Source organism: Fukomys damarensis, unplaced genomic scaffold, assembly GCF_012274545.1.
Source record: "Fukomys damarensis isolate Sample0158 unplaced genomic scaffold, DMR_v1.0_HiC HiC_scaffold_18, whole genome shotgun sequence".
Taxonomy (NCBI): Eukaryota; Metazoa; Chordata; class Mammalia; order Rodentia; family Bathyergidae; genus Fukomys; species Fukomys damarensis.
The window spans coordinates 44,127,174-44,146,635 of NW_022900930.1; the positions used below are offsets into that span (position 1 = coordinate 44,127,174).

Genomic DNA, 19,462 nt, shown 5'->3' on the forward strand with positions numbered 1-19,462 from the left:
ATATATGATGTCAAAAATAATATTGAACCAAAGTGGTAATGAGTAGTAGCGTTACTTCTCCCAAGGGGAAAGATTTCAAAGTTTCGTATTTAAATCTGATGATCTGATGTTTACTCCTCAAGTTTTTCAAGATACACTTTCCTTTGGGAAAGATCTTGTTGTTGTTGTGGCTTTGTTTTTTCTTTTTTGTTTATTTGTTTGTTGTTGTTTTTTGAGACAAGTTCTCATTATGTGGTTCAGGCTGGCCTTGAACTCACAGCAATCCTCCTGCCTTAGCCTCCCTCCTGAGTACTGGAATTACAGGTGTGTGCCACCACACTCAGCTAGGGAAGGATATTTCTTTAAATGGTATTAGTAGTTTGTTGAACTTTAATTATCGATACATGTTTAATTTTATCATCTTTTCTACATCTATTGGAATGATGAGATTTTTCTCACTCCCTTAACTTAGTTGTGATGTGAATTGTATTAATTTTCTTATGTTAAAAATCTTGCATTCTTGGGATGAGCCAAACTTAGCTGTAATGCATTTATCTTCTTTTCACATGTGCTGAATTGATCTAATTTTATAGGATTTTTCACAAACTTATTTTTATGAATAAGATTTGGCTGAGGTTTTCCTTCCCCTTTGCCAAGTTTTGTCTTGGTGATGCTATACTCTTTTTTTTTTAATTTTATTGAGTTTATTGGTACATTTTAGGGATAGAGTACAGTTACATTCATTGTTGGGATCATGTACCTTTACATGGCAAGTCTTGATTCTCATTTTTTCCCCTTACCTCTGCCCTCCCTTCACCCCCTCCTCCCCTCTTAATAGGCCTTAAGGAGTATCCTCTCTTTTTCTACACCTCAGATAATTTGGGGTAAGGCTGAGTTCTTTTGGAGAGTTTGGGATGATCATATACACCTGATGTCCTTGTTTTTATTTTTGCTTGGTTCTGTGTGTGTGTGCAATAACTTCTGGTCACTGATTTTTCTTTTAACAGTAGCAAAACATTCAGGATTGCTCTTTCTTTTTCACAGAGTTGTAATGTTATAATTTTATAACATAAATTATGATGTGAAATGTAATTTAAAGCTTTAAACTTACTGACATAAACTTATTCATAATATTCTCTTAATACCTTCTTAGGCGCTGCAGTTTCTATGGTTAAGCTTTGCCCTTTCCTACATTCTATTGTGATGGTTTCCTGTTTTATTTTTTCCTTCTTGCTTTTTTTTAGTGATAAATATTATCAGATATTTGTCAATATTTTTAGTTTGCTAGTTTTTTAAAAAGCCTTTGACTTTATTTATTTTCTGTTGTGTCTATTTTATCGTTATTACATTTTCTATTTCCTTCAGGTGTATTTTATTGTTTCTCTTTATAGACTAGAGTTGGATTTACAGATAATTGTTTTTTTAGTTGTTTTTCTTTCCAAATATTTACTTAGTTGTATTCACTTTTTTATTTGGTAATGGGGATGCACCAGCGAGGAAAGCATTCTACTGCTGAGCTGCATCACCAGCCCCAGTACTCAAACGTTATGATGTATCCTATTTTGTTACTGTTGACTTGTTATCAATAGAACCATGTATTCTTATGATAAAGATCTACATCCCTAATGTGACTGAATTTAGACACAGGACCTAAAAGGACATACTATGATCAAATGAGGTCATGAGGATGGGACCCTGATTTACAGTGTCAGTGTCCTTATAAGAGACACCAGAACATCTGCCCTCCTCTTCCTCTCCTTCTTCCTCTCCTGCTCTCTGCCCCATGGATGTCTCTAAGTCAGGAAGAGCACCTTCACCAAAAACCAAACCCTGGCAACTTTTATGATCTCTTTCTTTGGCATTCTGCAGTTCCCTCATATTGCAACTGATTGTAGGTTTCTTTTTGTTTTTCCTAGTTTTCCTTTCTGGATCATTGGAACTAGATTATTTTTATAAGTTCTAAAATAATCCACAGATTTTGCTCCTTCAGATGCTCTCTCTTTCCTAATGTAGCTCTCTTGTTGCACTTCTAACATTCAATGTCACAAGATAGACTTTTCCATTCCAAAAGGTACAAATAGGGGGACACCAAGGAAGACAGCCAGAGCAAGTCCAAATCCAGCAGGGCAAACATTCAGTCCTGTAGTTCCATGTCCAGCATCTGAGGCAATCTGTGGCAAGATGTGAACTCTGAAGGGCTTGGGTAGCTCTGCCCCTACAGCACTGTAGATGGTTGTAGCTCAAACAGCTTCTCTCTTAAGCTGGCTCTGCTCCTTCCTTGCAGTTTTCCTCAGATGATCCATGCTCCTGGCTTCTCTGAAATTCTGGGGTCTCTACAGTGTCTTTAGCTTCGCACCCACAGCTTCACACACTACCTTCTAAGGGGCACCCTGCCAGTCCTCCCAGGCTTTCTGAGATCTGGGTGGACAGCTTCCCGACTCCACCACTCTTACATTCTGCATACACCTAAGACCAGCACAACATTGATCATGGCAAGGTCTGCTGCCAGCCGGAGCAGTATCCAGGCTTCCTCCTCTCTTAGCTGTAGGGTAGAGTGACTATGAATCAAATCTCAACCAACAACTCGCCTAGGCTGCCATCATTCTGGAACAAGGTACTCTGGGGCTTTCTTCTCAAGGCAAAGTCTTTCACTTTGGCAACTCCAAGCCTTCAAAGGCTTGAGTCCTGCTGGTTCTTGTGTTGTCCTCAGGCCATCTTTTCTGTTGTCTTTTTCTGAAATACTTGGCTTTTTCTTTTTAGTCTTTTCAGCAATCAATTTCTCCTCTGTTTCATCTTTGCAAGCTCCACTTTACCGGAACTTCCCTTCTGGTCAAACGCACAACACTTTAAATCATTCTAGTGGCCTCTTTGCTCTAGATTTTTCAACATAAATCTAGCTAAAAGCCCCCAACAGGACCCATGCCACAGCTTCAATATTAGACTGCCTTGAAATTTCTTCTGCAATATTAATTAGTCTGCTACCCTTAATCTCAGGCTCAGGCAATGTCTCTGGACATGAGCAAAATTCAGACAAAATTTCTGCCAAGCCATAACACACCACATCTGTAGTCCAACAGCTAATTCAGTCCTTCCCAGAAGAAAGCTCCCAAGCCTGGTATTTACTAGCATCTTTTCTATCAGCATTCTGGTCTTCTGGGCTCTGATCAGAATCTATCATCAAGTGCAGCCTAAGGCGTTCCAGCTGTACTTTTTAAGATGGCATCTCCAACCCTTTCTTAACTCTTCCTCTTCCTACAAGGCAGTTCCAAAGGCTCCAGACCAGTCAGTCAGGTATAGTTACAGTAACGACCCCACTTCTCCGGTACCAAATTCTGTCTTATTTATTTTTCTCATTGCTGAAACAAAATACCTAAAACCCAAAGTTAAAGGAGGAAAGGTTTATGTGACTCACTTGTAGAGCTTTTAGTTCATAATTGGCTGGCTCCAAGGCAGGGTGGTATGGCAGAGGGATATCACAGAGGAGAAACAGTTCATGGTGGCCATAATGTAGCAAAGCAAGCAAGGGACCTTAGTTGCTTCTTTCTGACTCCTTTATACTTTGTCCAAGCTACCAGGACTAGGGGAGTGCAAACCAATCAGTGGACTGGTTTAGTAATCACACACCCTTAATCCCACCATCATGCATTGTAGTCCAGCCATCTCTGAAAAAGCCCCACCCATGAGGCGTTGGGGGGACATCTAGACACAGACCATAACAGTCACGAAGTATTTATCTTTTGAAGTTGTGTTTAGTTCTTTTTCAAAGCCAAGGATCCCTTTCAGATCAGACTTACCTGTGTGCTTTTTGTGCTCATTTCTCTTGTAGGGCTTTGTTCTTTTGTGTATTTTCTGATTTGGGCCTCATACTTCTTGGAAACTTAGGGAATTCTGTGAAGATTGAATTTAAGGTAAATACCTTCAAGAAGAATATTGCATTAGTTTCTTCTAGGCATTTGGGAGGCCTTTCTAGCTCAGCCGTACTCTAATTCCTGGTCAGAGATAGTATGTATTCAGCCTGAAAATGCATATATTCTTTTTTCTTAATTCCCAAGGAGAATTTTCTCTTTCTTCTTCACTTTGTATCAAAATTTTGGAACAAATAACTTTTCATGTAGTCCTTGTGGGAGACCTAGAGAGAGCAGGTGAATTTCTAATTCACCATGAAATGAAGGCAAAGCTCTTTGAGATCCTAGTTCTATGCAACTGATGCCTTTTTTGACCTTACTTTTTGTCTTCCATCAGCCCTAGCACCATGACAACCAGGTACCACATAAGCCAGGCTTAGTAAGTGTCCTCAGGTACAGTCCAGGATTGATAATTCTCTAACCTCTCCAGACCCCCCCATTTTCATGTAGCTTTTGGCACCTGAGTATTATTTAATAATTAAACAACTCATCAATTTTCTTAGGGAAAGTGTTTTCTTTAAAATTTAGTTTTTACTTTTTAAAATTTGAGGTGCAAATTTTAAATTTGAGGTGCATGGTTCACAGGGTAGTTTTATGCATTTGACAGATGCAAATATAGTCAGGAATCCACCACCACAGTGAAGATAAAGAAGAGTTCCAGCTCCTCCAAAATTCTCTCCTGTGTATCCTTACGTAGTCAGCTCCTTCTTTGGTCCCATCCCCTGGCAATCATAGAGAAGTTTTCTGTCCCACTGGGGTTTTGTTCAGTGTGTGTGTATGTGGTACCAGAGTTTTTTTTTCCTCTCATTGAGTTTATTGGTACATTTTAGGTATACAGTACAGTTACATTCATCATTGGGATCTTGTACCTTTGCATGACAGGTCTTGGTTCTCATTTTTTCCCCTTGTCCCTGCCCTCCCTTCAACCCCTCCTCCCCTCCCCATTTACAAACATTTCATTTACATTTTTTCATTTTCTTATATTTTTTCTTTACCCTTACCTTTCCCCTACCCCTCCCACTTTCCCTACACCATTAGCCCCTTTCTTCCTATTTCACATTGTCAATTATATCATTAGGATTTTATGTACTATTGTAGTTTTTCACATCAGAGAAACTATTTGGTATTTACACATGTGTGACTTATTTATTTTACTTAGGACTATATCCTCAATAAGTGTCCATTTTCCTATGAATGAATCTAATTTCTCATTCTGTATACCATAGAGCTGCATCTCCAGCATTTTTTATTTTTTAAATTTTGAGATAGAGTCTTACTAAGTCATGCAGGTTCAGCTATGAGCTTGCCATCCTCCTCCTTCATCCTCCTGAGTAGCTGGGATTACAGGCATGTACCATTGTACCCAGCTCCTCTAGTTTTGCTGGCCACTGAATGTCACATGTATGAAATAATGCAGGATGCAGCCCTTTGAGTTTGGCTTCTTTGGCTTAGTATAATGCACTTGAGACTTAAAGGGAAAGGTTGTACAATATTTTATCAAGTAGTTTTAGTTGTGTGGAGGATGAGGCTGTATGGGGATATGGTATCTGCTCGAGGAAGCCACATCCTGCTCTCCAAAGTCCTCCAGACTGTCAGAGATCTCTCTCTTGTTAGCTTGTCTGTCTGTTGCACTTGAAGTCTCCAGCACACTTATGGGGTGGCTGACTATTTTTCGTGCCAGTGTTCTCTTCCAAACTAGCTGATAAGTTAGCTGAAGTCAGGGACCATGCTTATTTCCTGCACAATCTCAAAGCGTGGTTTCACTGAGTCATTTCTCTGCTTAGTATTTTTCAGTGGTTATAAATTGATATGATGGAATTTTATGTTGACACGAAGTGATGGGTAAGTAAATTTTTGTGCATTACTTTTCTTTTTTAAAATTAAATAATTGAATTTATTGGTATGTTTTAGGGATACAGTACAGTTACATTCATTGTTGGGATCTTGTACCTCTACATGACAGGTCTTGGTTCTCATTTTTTCCCCTTGTCCCTGCCCTCCCTTCACCCCCTCCTCCCCTCCCCATTTACAAACACTTTATTTCCATCTTTTCATTTTCTCACATTTTTTTCTTTTCCATTATTATCCTTCCCCTACCCATCCCACCTTCCCTACACCTTTAGCCCCTTGCTTCCCATTTCACAATGTCAGTTTGTATTATTTTTCTTGAAGCAAAACTTACAGTTGCTCTGATGGGGCCTGTTAAGTTGAAAGCGTGCATTCAAGGATGCCCTCATTTAAAAGTTCCTGATTTCCCTTTATGAATTGATCTTCCTTGCCTCAGCTTTTACGTGCTTGTGCGTGGAGCTTGCTTTATTGCTATGGCCTAAGTCAGAAGACTTTGTGTTGAGTTAATTACCTAGTAATTATGTAAAGCCGTTATCCACTATTTCAATATTAAAGTAACTGAGTTCATCATATCCTTTCCCGAGTGACTGTTTTGTTGAAGAGGTGATAAAGGAAGAAGTGGTATACACTCCAGAACCCCAGCCCGAACCCCAGCCCCCAAATATACAGGGTCACTGTGTGCAGTGTGGGCGCAGTGGGGGAAAGCCCCGACGGGAGCTGAAGGTCTCCACTTCACTGCGGCTGGGCTTGGCTGGGGTCTTGTCCTGTGAACGCCTGGTCTCACTGCCTTATTTCCGAGCTCTGCTCAGGGGCAGAGCCATCCTGGGATTTGGCTGAGGGAGGTGACTGGTTCCAAAGTGCACAGGGCCCGGTGGGAAAGGGAGTGAGTTTGCTCAGGAAGTAGCGTTGAGAGGATAAACAGAGGGGATCGAGATGACCTTGATACAACAGGTCCAACCTTCTGGCTGCACGTGTCTTCTCAGCAGAGCGGCCTTGCTGGCACCGGGCTGGGGAACAGGTTCCCGCCGGGAGCTGGAGGCTCTGCTGTTCACTGCCTCCCCATCTTCTCTGGCTTGGCAACCTCCCACCGAGCTCCAGTTGATGACAGACGTGTGGTGGGCTGATATAACACTCACTCCTGTCCTTTACCCCCTCGGCCCATTTTCAGGAAAGTTTGCCATACTGGCAAATGCTTTGCACTAAAGTTTTGTGTTGCCCTATCAAGAAAGAGCTTGAGTTTCACTTCTGCGGTGAAGAAGAGACAGTACTTACAGAAACAGAATAAAAGGAGCCCGCTGGGAATTGGCAAACATTTTGCTGACGGTTTGAATTTGGCAAAGTGTATTAGGATTCACTAGAGGAGGAGAATCAATATACATGTGTAAGAGTTTGTGTGTGTGTGTGTGTGTGTGTGTGTGTGTGTGTGTACGTACAAGCAATATGTTAGGAAGGCTTGAAGAATCAGAAGAGATGAATCCCATCGGCCATCTGTGGAATCAGAGGCAGAAGAATCCAAAATGGCGGTCTATGTGATAAAGAGTGAAGATTCAGTGGCAGTCAGAGGTCAAGGCCCAGAAGCCCACTGCAAAATTACTGGTGTGAGTCTGTGTCAGAAAGCCAAACGGTCTTGTCTGGTAACCTGAAAAGACTGGAGGTCATTGTCCGAAGGCAATGAGGAGGACCACAGCTCCTCCACGAAAAAGGGGCTCATTTCTTCCTTCTTTCCTTTTTATCTCACGTAGGCCACCAGCCTGTTGATTCATGCCATCTAGATCCTGGTGGGTCTTCCCCCGCAGTTTGTGGTTCACATGTGACCCAGCCACAGACACCCAGAGCTTTAGAAGCCTGCAAGACATTTCTTAAGTCAAGGCGACATATCACAATTAATGACCACACAGACCATGCGTGGTAGTTCGAGATGAGCTTATCCTCCTCCCAGGGGCTGGATGCCTCAGCTAAGCCAGCATCTGCATTAGGCATAGTATAGTAAGGGTACCTTCACAGTTATCCAACTGCGCTATCATCTCCATTTCCTTTGATCCTATTTGCCAGCTGTCTGAAACAAATGTTTTGGTTAGGTTGGACAAATTTCATTCAACCTACACTGGGGTCTTGGAATAATTAGTAGAGAAAGCCTTACTTTCCTTGGCAGAAAAATTTCTCATGGGTTATCTCTCCCTCTCGTAGTACTTGGAGGTCTAACAGCCTTGGAAAAGTCTCCAACTCAAAAATGTCTCTGTCTTTAAACACTTTCCTCTCTTAAGAAAGATGGGGGAAAAATGGTCATAAAGCATAAAAATTCAGCTTTTTCTCTCTAGGTCAAATTTATTTTGGGGAGGGGGCTTTACTTGGATAAGGCATTGGCAAAGAGCAAACTGGTTAAATAGGCTTTTTCCTGCTTCGTGCCTCTCCCAGGACTGAGAGATTCAACTGAAAATCAATCAATACATGTTTCATTTTTGTTTTCTGTGTAAATAGTTGTCTTATCTAAAATGCCCCTTTCCAGGAGCTAATAGCCATAAATTTTTGCAGCCAGACATGTTTAGAAATGCCTCTTAGCTATTTTTGTTGATTTATTTTCTTTGTCTGTATTTGTGCAATCCAGCTTTGGCCATGGAAGCCAGCAGCCCTGGTCTCTGGTCCTCCTCTCTGGATGATTTAAACTCAGAAGACACAATCCTTCTCCTGTGGGAAAGCTCCATATGGAATCCTGTGGAGTGAGAGCTCAGCCCAGTAGAAATTACTGTATCTTGGAGACTTATCTTCAGTTCTCTTTGTGGTAAGTTTTTCTATACATTCTCCCTGAGTCTATTTGCAAATCTATCTATCTACCCATCTACCTACCTACAACTTCCACATACAATAATATGGTGGTTATAGGTTTATTAAAGCTCACTGGAGTATGAGCCAGTAACCCCCCCCCAATGCCAATGCAAACACTGCTTATAATGGAACTTCATGGAAAAAATGCATAAAATATATGAAGTGACCATTCCATATATTTATAGTGTACAAAATTTATGCATACCTCAGATAAAGCTTAGATATTTTCTCTAGAAAAGGAAAGTTAACTGGCAATGTTTAATAGCCTACTACATGCTGGATTTATCTCACTTGATCCTTAGAACAACCCTGTAAAATAAGAAACCATTTCCTTCTTTTGAAGACGAAAAATTTGAATTTCAGTAAGGTCAGATAATGTGCATAAATTCACACAATTAATATGGAGGTCCAGTCCAGATGGATTCTGAGTGGCTCCTAGGTGTAGAAGCCATGCTTTCTTCCCTATACGTTGCTACATTTACCATAGCCTATATAATTAATGATTTAGGAGAAGGGCTTAGAACATGGCATTTTGGATTAAAAATAAACATGAAGGTTATTTGTCTTCCTCTATATTCAGGGGATTACTAGTTTCTGAGTGGTAGGAAAGGAAACAGAAGTGGTACAACACAGAGAAGTCAGCATCCTGTCTGTCCTTCCACTTCTACAGCAGTAAGCCCATTCTCCAGGCAGTGATCCACATGATCTGAGGTCTAAAGTTGAAAAGATTCCAGAAGACAAATTAATACAATAGTGTAATCCCGGAATGTAAAACCAATCTAAGGGCCTGGGATTTAGCTCAGTGGTTCCATCACTTGTCTGTTGTTTTTGTCCACAAGCCCACTTGGGGAACAGAGTTTAGGAGGCCCAGACTGGGAGGGCAAGGCACAGAATCACCACACAGACTCCGGGGAGGTTTCTGGAACGTTTCCACTTTGTTCAGCAAATGCACAGTCTTATATAGGATAAAGTGGGGGTGGGGCCAGGATGGAGTCGGGATATTTGGCACATCGTTATTGGCACCATGTTAGTTTTTGGAATGTATGCTTTAGGGGCTGAGGGAATGGAGTCAGGACTTTAGAGGTTTTTGAGAGAAACAGTTTATCTGTCTAAGGTCAGATCTCTATACACCCGAGGGGGCAGATTATTCCAGTTTTAGTAGGTCTCGGAGTTTTCTCACGAGAGATCGGTGTGGTGCTCCTGACTCAGCCAGACATTAACCTGATCCTTGGTGGTTCTGTCACCTGCCTTATAAGTGAAAGGCGCTGAGTTCGATCCCCGGTACCAAAACCAAAATAAAAACGAAACAAAGACTGGTCTACAAACAATCAGGATTATTTGAATTGTAAGCATAGCAAAACTTAAATAAAATTTTTAAGTGGCAATGTTTTTTCTCGAGCCTCCATCCTTTTTTGTGCTTTCTCCTTTTATTGCGACCCATTTTTCTGTGTCATATGCTGTGTCTGTTTAAATTAATAAAATTATTCAAAAGGGGATAAGTGATTCATTATCTTTAATTCATTACTTATTCCAGAAATATTCATATTTTAACTGGAGATCAATTTTTAAGGTTCAAAAATGAATATCTGTGGATGGAATTTCAGATATCACTGAGCAGCAATCAATCCATCAGTCAATCTCCATAGTCCCTTCCACAAGTGGCTTGTTTCCCTTGTGAATCAGAGATCGGAACTGTAGAGCTAATTTGATCTGATTTACCACGGCAAGGATTAACTTCTTCCTTTAGCATAAGAGGAGCAGCTGAAATTCAGAGGAGCTGGGGTGGTTTGCCCTGTTGTACGGGTAGTAGATGTTAGATGGATTAATCCCAATTGTGCTCTTCTGAACTTGCTAGAGTTTCTCTCAAAGCGCATTTAGAGCTGAACAGGTGCACCTCTGGGCTTATTCATTTGTTCATCCTTCATTCATTCAGCAGGACTATTTGTTTGCTCAGTGTCAAACTTCTGTCTGATTGTTGTAGAATGGGGAGAGGATGCTTTGCTCTGTTTTCTGGGACATCACTCACCTTTGGCTACTGCTCAAGATCAAATGAGTTCGGAGCTTTTTAGTGATTTAAGGCCAACTAGCTCTTCTGAGTTCTCTCTCATCTGTTCTCCAGCAGGATGCTTCCGTGTGTGAAGCTGGCCCTACTTGTGTGCAAGCTCATCCTGCCTCTCTGGGATGTGTGCCTGCACAGGCTCTTATAAAACCTATTTGGGGCGTAACGAGAACACCTCCCTTTAGATCCTGGTCCAGCTTTTGTTCCTTCCTGAAGCTGAAGTTGACTTGCCCCCAGTCTGTCTCCACAATAAAACCTAATCTCCAGGACACGGGGCCATCTCTGTGCTCAGGGGTCAATCAGGAGCCAAGGAGGGAGTCAGGAGCTCGCACATAGATAGAGCCCTTGCCAGAGCTCGTGGAAAACTACCCACTCTGCCCTGCCCACTGCTCCCTTTGGTCTCGGTCTTCCCGCCTCCCTCCCAGGTCCTTCTCATGCAGTTCAGCTGACTCAGAGGGAAGAAAGGCACAGTGGAAATCGAGGCTGAAAGGGCTTTTCTGGGTTCTGGATGCTGTTGTGAGGAGACTGCTCTAAAATCTCTGCTACTCTCTTTAATGTGCCTCCCTTTGCCCATGCTATCAGCCTTTGTCCTGTTCCCCTTCTTTTCTCTATTTACAGAGTTCTTTTCCACCAGAATATTCCTCTTTTTTCTTCTTTGCCGGCACCAGAATTTCCTAATGTGATTTGCACACTTACGGAAGGTCGGCCACCCCATATTACAGATAACAACAATGAGAAACCCAGAGAGGTTTTCACTAGTGGAAGTACACCGAGCAGCAACCTTATCCAGGGTCGCATCATCAGTTCCCCTTGGTTTGTGTGTTTCACTCAGAAGGCAAGGCAAATCTGCAGCTTCTGTGAGTATCGGGCTTCTCTCATTCAATTCAAAAGACTGTTGTGCTGACATCTCCATTACGTTGACCGCTTTCCACAGGAAGGAGATGCAGATCATTCAACAGAGCTGTGTTAAAGCTAAGCAGCTTTGCATGGATCTTTACTCACAGTGAGAACCTCCTGCCATGGCTCACTCGCTGTCCATGCCCTTGCGAGTCACAAGAGCTTGCCCATTATGAGCCTTTGATACCTCAGATGCCCCTTAAATGGAAAAAATCATCACGGACCTAAATGTAAACAAGTACCCATGGAACGAGGTACTTCTCCATGAGAGAATGCCATTCCCTCTCCACCCCAAGTTCCTACAATGAACCTTCCCTGTATTTTTTTTAAAAAATAAAAGCACTAAATTAAAGAATGTTTCCATCACTCCCATTGTTAGATGTGCTGAGCTCAAATTGAAACTTTTCTGGTATGAGAGAATGCCATTCCCTCTCCACCCCAAGTTCCTACAATGAACCTTCCCTGTATTTTTTTTTAAAAATAAAAGCACTAAATTAAGAATGTTTCCATCACTCCCATTGTTAGATGTGCTGAGCTCAAATTGAAACTCTTCTGCCTCTGGGCCCGAATTCTAATGCCAGTTCTGCATTTGCTGCATGCAAAGTTTAGTCCAAAACCATGTTGCCACAAGGCAGCTTCCTCCCCTCTTTGAACAGCCTCCTCCCTCACCCATCTCTGCACACATGCAGTTTTAGAAGGGTTTCTATTACCAAGTTGGCAGAAGGAAGTGTAAATGTTATGTCAGTGGTGAGATGCGATTTAATCCCGAGATGAGTTCTCGAGGAAGCATGACCTAATTGACAGCCGTTAAATGGCACCTTCTGCGGTTCCCAGCAAGGCACAATCAGGTCCTGTGGCCTCCAGCAGGTGAAAACACCCCTGCAGTTTAACTGTGGGCTTTCTTCTCTGTGGGGACACAGACTGAGCTGTCAGTCTGGGTGGATCTGGGGAGGAGATGGGTAATAAACTCATCAGGATGACGGGGTCTGCAAACATTCACATGATGTAGGTCTCTTCAGCTTTGAGTGAGGGCTTTACTAGAATGAGCTGGGCCTTCCTAATTACAGAAAGCTTCTGATGATATCAGAAATTCCAAAAGGAGGATGGTTGGGAAGAAAATAAGAAAAGATGCACATTTGCTCTCTGTAAAAAGAGAGAGCAAGGCAAAGAAGTGGGGGACACTCTGCACACCTCTTTTCCTGGATGGAACCTTCTAGTAGCTCTCTCTCTTGTCCTGGCACTTGAGGCCGGGAGGTGGTGGAGGCAAACACATTGGGAAGAGCTCGCAAAGCAAGTGACTTGTAACTGTGGGCTTCAGCATTAAGAAAATACCGACTCTTGAGTCATGGATCATGGCACAATGGATGGTTAGTGGAGTTGGGCTTTCACCTGTTTTTTCTAATGTTTTCCAAGAGATGCTAATGTGTTCTGGACTAAGGGGCATCTCAGAATGCACGAGAATTTGGGCACTACTGGCACAGGGAACTAAATTCTGCTGGACTTCCACCTTTAAGAAAGCAAAATCAGAATTTATTCTCCCAACCACCATCATGCATTTCTAGGTTTTAAACAAATATTATCTATAAGTATTCTCTTAGTCTTTTTGGTGTTGCTATAATACAAAATACTCGATGCTAGGTACTTTATAAAGGAAAGATTTATCTTGATTCACAGTTTTGGAGGCCTAAGAATATAGTGTCAGGCTTGGCTTCTGGTGAGTGGTGCATGGCAGATGACTTTGTGTGGCAGGAGTATGTGTGAGACGTCACAGAGCAAGACAGGAAGTAAGAGACCAGGGAGGGGCCAGGCTCACCCTTTTATAATAGCCCATTCTGGGGGAAAGAATCCATTTTCATGAGACTAGATCTACCCCTGTGAGAGAGCATTCCAGAGGGCAGAACCCTCATGAGTGAATTACTTCCCGCTAGAGACCACCTCTTAGCAGTTCAACCGCCTTGACACCACCCCGTGGGGCTACAGCTTCCAGCACATGAGCCTCTGGGTGACAAGCTGTACCCAAACCCTAGCCAGCGTCTGACTGTCGTTCTTGTGAGGAAGTGGGACCTATTCTTGCATCACCCCTTTCTTTCATCAGCTCCCCAGCAAGGGCTTTCCTTGTAAATAAACTAGAAAGAGGTGGAGACTTCTTAGAAGATGATACACAGGGAATCTACCCTAAATCTCTCCCCTAAACCCTAAGTGCAAGCTCAGGAAAGGTGTCAAAGCCACACCTGGAGGCTTTGCAGAGGTGAGGACAGGACATACCTGGGAAAATGGGATTCTTCAGCTTTTCCTGGTAAGCCTAACTTAGCCTTTCCATGGGCTGCTCGTCTGGGAAAGTTTGCTGGGAAGCCAAGTCTATGGCTAAACTAGGACTCCTTGTGTCCCAGGACTCTCATTCCTGCCCTTTTTCTTGAGCAGTAAATAACTTTCTGCTTTGGAAAACATGTCTGAGTGACACGTTCATGATGGCCATGGGAGGGGCAGAGTCTGGATGTCTGAGTCAGAATGGAGAGCTCTGTGCCTGCCCTGCTCCTGTGGACTCAGATTTCCTCAATGGTGGTGACCATGGCCCTGAGAGTGAGCAGGGAGATGATCCTGTCTGTGTCTTATAGTGGATTTCATGGTGCTCCCCAGGGTCTCCCTGAAGGGGGCTGACACCTCATACACACCAGCAGCTGGTGGGAACCCGAGTATAGCTGTGTCCCTTCATGGCCGGTGGCCTTCTCCCTTCACACAGAGAAACTGCAGTGGCCAGGTGATCTCCCACTTTCTTCCACATGGAGCACACGCACCGCAAGCTGCCTGAAGCATTGACTTAGGCCTCAGTGGAACCCTGCTCTGGCTCATTCTGCTCTACCCTCATGCTGCCTCCCTCGCTTCCTTCCACGTGTGCCTCCTGAAAGGTTCTGCGAGTGACTCCCCCTCGTGGGATCTATTTCCAGTATACCCAAGCCAAACAACTTCTCTCCGTGGCCCCTGTCCCCTCTGAGGTCAGCTGAGCGATGCATGATATTAACATTCCCTGAGACAAATAATGTTCTTGGTGGTTCAAAGGGAAACATTTCTGTGTGTGAGTCTCCGGCATTTATTTTCCTTTCTGGCAGTCTAGGGGAGTCCTAGGGAGGAGCAGCAGTAGCAGAAGTGACAAAACTCTGGTGCTAGAAACTTGCACCGGAAACAACTGGAACAGCAGATTTAAAAAGAGTTCTAAATAGCATGAGCATGTGACATTCTGAGGAGGCTTGCTGGGAGAAGATGGGTGTGAGATTAGCAGAGATGTCAGGCAAAGTTGGAAAAGGGGAAAAAAGAGGAGGCAGAGGGGGCTTTCTAAAGAGATGAGAGACTTTGGTTTAATTTCCTGGATTAGTTACTTTTAAATGGTTCCTCTCCTCCTTACTCAAAAAACCCACATCTGTTAATTTACTGCAAGAGCCTTTGTAATTGGAGAGCTAATGGCCTTCCAGGGAGGGAGGTAGCTAGAGACTTGTGCAAAGAATTAAACCTCACGATGTGAGCATGCTCTGAGAAGCCCCACCTGTGTGTACAATGTACTTAAGGGATTACAGCACACTTTGAAATTATGATATGTTTTACCTACAGTAAGCACCTTATTCTTTAAGCTTCTATTTCCTTTTAAGAGGGGGTGGAGAGAAAACCATCAATTCTCCCAGATAATCAGGTGCACGAGACACTGCTTGTGGGATTTAATGAAGGCTTAAGCACGGGGAGATGAAGGATGTGGTGTGTAGATATTTTAATACAATAATAAATTTTATTCCCAATGCTGTGATTCAATTCAAAGGTGTCACTTGCAAGAGGTCTATTGGCTTTGGGGGCAGGTAACAGTTTTTGGGGAGACACGGGAGTGAGAGGAACAGGAAAGATGTGGTACAAGGTGCCTATGGGACCGGAAAGGGGACTTTTTAAATGAAAAATTGCTGTGGTCTCCACATTCTCTTTGTAATCTTCTAGAAACATAGGTAAGTACCTGATAGCCTTTGTTCATCAGCTGCCAGCCAAGCTGCTGCTTTTGATTCTTTGGTGGCTACAGGTTTGTCAGGCTGCTGAGGCTAAGAGAAGACGGTAACCAGAAATATGTAAGTTAAGTAGCAAGCAATCTTTCGGAGTCTGAAAATCACACACAGGTATCTCTGATAAACACATAGAGACTTTATTATTAAAATGCTCACATGTTGCAAAAAATACATAGAAAAATAAGGTTTGGGACATTTTAGTAAACTTCAAGTCACAAATTTTTATGTTACAGATCACATCAGGGTCTGTAAATTCATTTATTAAACAGGAGAGAAATGGGAAACCCAGGTAAAGCAGGCTGGAGCACTGGCCCAGTGACTTGTTGAAGACCAGTAGGTTAATTCTGCAAATGCTTTTCTCCCAGGTCAGGGGTGGGTGAATGACTTGCTCCAAGTTGGAGAAAGGGCAAGATGAATACAAACACTAAATACTTTTAAACAGAAACTTTCTTTGCAACACAATGTATTACAGACAATGTTTCACCCTTGCAGAAGCGCCCGTGTTGGAAGAATTCAAGTCAGAGGGTGGGAAGAGGGAAGAGTACCGAATAGGGAGCTCTACACACTCACTTTAGAAGCTGTAGCAAAAGGAGAAGCAACTTGTGGGCTTCTCCGCCTTTTGGGTCATCTCGCAGTGCTGTGGCGGCCGCCACCTGTGGCCTTGGACAATATCTCCACATGGAGCTCACACCAGAGGCAAGCAGGGTGAAACCGGCCAGCTTTCCATCAACTCACTCCGGCCACCAATAGTGAATTGGCCTTTTTGATAGGAGGAAATTCAGAGGTTTCTCACTGCATAGAATGAAGTAGTGGAATCAAAAGACTTTCCAGTAAAAGTCACTCCCCCCACATCTCCTGTCTCTGCCGCTACCAGTTCACCTGAGATAATAAGTAGAAGGGGAGAGGCAAATTTCTCCTTTGCTCGCTGCTCATTCTGTCAGAAGCCACCCATGGAGACTGAACACAGCTCCCGTAGCATTTAGACAGTTTGTTTTCTGGCGACAGAAGCCACAGTAAAACAGTGCTTTATACAGAGTTTCCTTCCCCTCAGTCTCTTCCTACCAAATGTGTTGGCCGCTCTGCTTTCTCAGTGGCCTGGCTGCCTTTACTTCCGTGCCCAGCCCGGGAGCCCACCACTCTCCCTGGACAGCTCAGCAATGCCCGCCCTTCATGGGTGCCATGTTCTTCCTTCCATGTGAAAACCTGGAGACCTCTTACCTCCTCCACCTGCAGGCATCCCCAAGACTTGATGGACTTTGCACTGCAGCAAAAGAGCCACCAGCTAAAGCAGTGACCTTCTGGAGATGTCAGGTCTTTAAACAAGGATTTTTTTTTTTTGGTACCAGGGTTCGAACTTGGAACCTTGCACTTGTGAGGCAGGTGGCAGAACACTAAACAGGGGTTTAATGTTGTATATGTTTAAGGGAAAGAATTAAAAGTTGCTAGTTTTTTTTAAAATTATGCCCTTTTGGTGTATTCAGAATCTGCCCCTCTACTTTTTTTTTTTTTTTAACCCATGAAGCATCAGCTGGAGGTAGAGGAAGGAAAACGAAAAAGATCAAATCTCAGGGTAAAAGCCAGGCGTGGTGGCTCATGCCTATAATCCCAGCACTCTGGAGGCTGAGGCAGGAGGATCACTGTGAGTTTGAGACCAGCCTGGGCTACATAGTGAGTTCCAGGTCAGTCTCAACTACATAGTGAGACCCTGTCTCAAAAAACAAAACAAAACAAAACAAAATCTCAGGGTAAATAAGAAAGGTGAAAGTTAGATGTAGCCAGGCTGGAAGCCTGGACTTAAAGGAAGTCCTTCTGTTGATTTCTGTAAAAAAATTAATAAAATAGGAAAGAAAGAAACACCCCCCCACGTGCCATCTCTTTCACAATGTAGTACAAATTCTAGCCTGAATACTCTGGATGGGAACTTCCCATTGTAAATTCTCCCACCAGGGAAGAAAAGGTTAGCAGAGGCTCTCCACTTTTTGCTAATAAACAAGGCAACGGCCCTAGCAAGGAGCGCAGAGGAACCCCACTCCTAAGGCTCTGTCTTGGACAAGCAGAGTTGTTTAGCAGAGCCACACTCCTTGCGGTTGGTCCTGTTTAGACAGCTTGTCTTAAAAGCCACAGTAATACACCTTGTTCTTCTGAGGCCACCCAGTAAAGGAGCACACTTTGGGAAAAGGAATGAGCAGCTGATGCTTTTACCCCCCCCCCGACCATATCCCATGCCAAATGCCTGGAGTTCTTTGTAACCCTCATATGCCCTCACTTTTACAGGGACACAGAGAGACCTTGGTCATATCCCAAGGCCAACAAGAGGGCTTTGAACTTCAGTTTAATTCAGTAGGCAACATCTTTTCTCCCTTTAGGTTGGCTCTTTCCAAGATAATGCTGGTGGTTACCCAAAGAGGAAGGAGCTGCAGGTACAGCTCATCCAAAGTTATGCAAAGGGCTGTAGCAAGCACTTGACCATCTCTCTTTTCCCTTCCAACAGGGTGCCAAAAGCAACAGTGCCTTACAGTATGCCCTGGGGGAACTGTTCAGATATTAAATTAGTGACTGCCTGAGTCTTTCATTGGCTCACCAGTGAAGTCTGCCTTACAAACCTCCAACAGTTGGCATCTGTACACCTCACTCTCCCCAGAACTCCCTGACCTCAGTCTCCCGCCCTGGGGAAGGCAATTTCCCACCACACAAGGTTGACCTCTGAGCTGCATTACCAGAAAGTGGGGCTCCAGCCACCCAGACAGTAAAGGTAGGGGTAGTAAGGGTAGCTGTTGTACACGGAGACCAGAGAGGCCCGGGAGAGGGCGTCGTCCTTCAGGCCTGGCAGGGAGGAGTGCTTCTCCAGATCTCCCAGGTCAGAGGAGAGCTGCTTCCGCTTTGTCTTATAGCGTCTGTTCTGGAACCATATTTTCACTTGGGTCTCGGTGAGCTTGAGGTTCTTGGCCAGGTGGGCCCTTTCGGGGGCCGACAGGTACTTCTGGTGGCTGAACTTCCTCTCTAACTCGATGACTTGAGTGTGGGAGAAGGCCGCCCTGGAGCGCTTCTGCGTCTGCTTGGGGGTCTGGGGAGGGCTTGATAAGGCGCCTGGAGGGGGTTCACAGTCCAACAGATAAGTCCCAAAGTGCCTATCTGGAAAAGAGAGGGGAGAGGCAGGGTGAGAAGAGTTACATGTGAGCGCAGAATTCAATCCTCCCTTATCTCTGCAGAGGGTGAACAAACAGCCCACTGTTAGCTTGGATACTTTTCTCTTTTTTCGCATAGCTAAGGAGCTCTCCCTAGGGAGGAAGGACTAAATCCTTGTACTATGTATTCGTTTTCTAATAATCAGCAGGAACCCGAAATCACAGGCGTCCAGTGTGGCCGGACTTTTGGTCGAGTACAGCTAAACGGGGGTTCTGGATCGGTGTGCTTTAGAGTGATGTGAGGAGGAGAGGGGAGGCTCGGAGCCGTAAGGCACTGGGAAAGCGAGCCTGAATGGCATCCGGCGCGAGCATCCGGACGGGCAAGAGAGGGCTTGTGTGACCCGCAGGCGGCCAGGGCTAATGGCAAGTTCACTCTCTGGCTGTAATCCCCTTCTCTCTAAATGAGGCGTTAGGCTGCCGCCTAGGAAGTGATGGGGAAGACACTAAGCCCGAGCGAAGCGTTCCAAGTGTGTCTTCTCTCCTGGAGACTGAAAGGAACACACAAGTGTACGGCTTACAGATCAGGGAATGCAGAAGCACAGAGAGCCTTGGATGACCAAGCCTCGCTTATCCATAGTAATGTCACTACTACTTCTCCCAGGGAGCACGCCTGGCACGTCAAGGCGGTGTCACACACCTGCGCCGCCCTGCGCTGGGGCTCAGGGTCGTGCCCGAGGCTCACCGGTGGCTGGGCACGCTGGGGTCCCCATCCCTGCACCCCGACCTCCG

At 44.1% G+C, this 19,462-nt stretch overlaps 1 protein-coding gene across 1 annotated transcript; it reads right to left on the reverse strand.

Moving 5' to 3' along the window:
- Positions 1-15,711: 15,711 nt before the first annotated feature.
- Positions 15,712-19,443, reverse strand: Nkx3-1 (NK3 homeobox 1). The gene is made up of 3 exons (XM_010625191.2): positions 19,416-19,443; positions 18,266-18,680; positions 15,712-16,340 (listed from the first exon to the last, which is right to left on the reverse strand). The coding sequence occupies exons 1-3, from the start codon at positions 19,441-19,443 to the stop codon at positions 16,280-16,282; spliced, it is 504 nt and encodes a 167-aa protein (XP_010623493.1). The 3' UTR covers positions 15,712-16,279.
- Positions 19,444-19,462: the final 19 nt, after the last annotated feature.

Bases quoted from the DNA above. Each gene is read 5' to 3' on its own strand.
- Nkx3-1 (XM_010625191.2), bottom strand. From the start codon at position 19,443: ATGGGGACCCCAGCGTGCCCAGCCACCG. The intron at 18,681-19,415 runs GTGAGCCTCGGG...TCTCTTTTCCAG, and splicing joins CCCAGCGTGCCCAGCCACCG to ATAGGCACTTTGGGACTTAT. The intron at 16,341-18,265 runs GTAATGCAGCTC...CATTCTATGCAG, and splicing joins GGCTGGAGCCCCACTTTCTG to TGAGAAACCTCTGAATTTCC.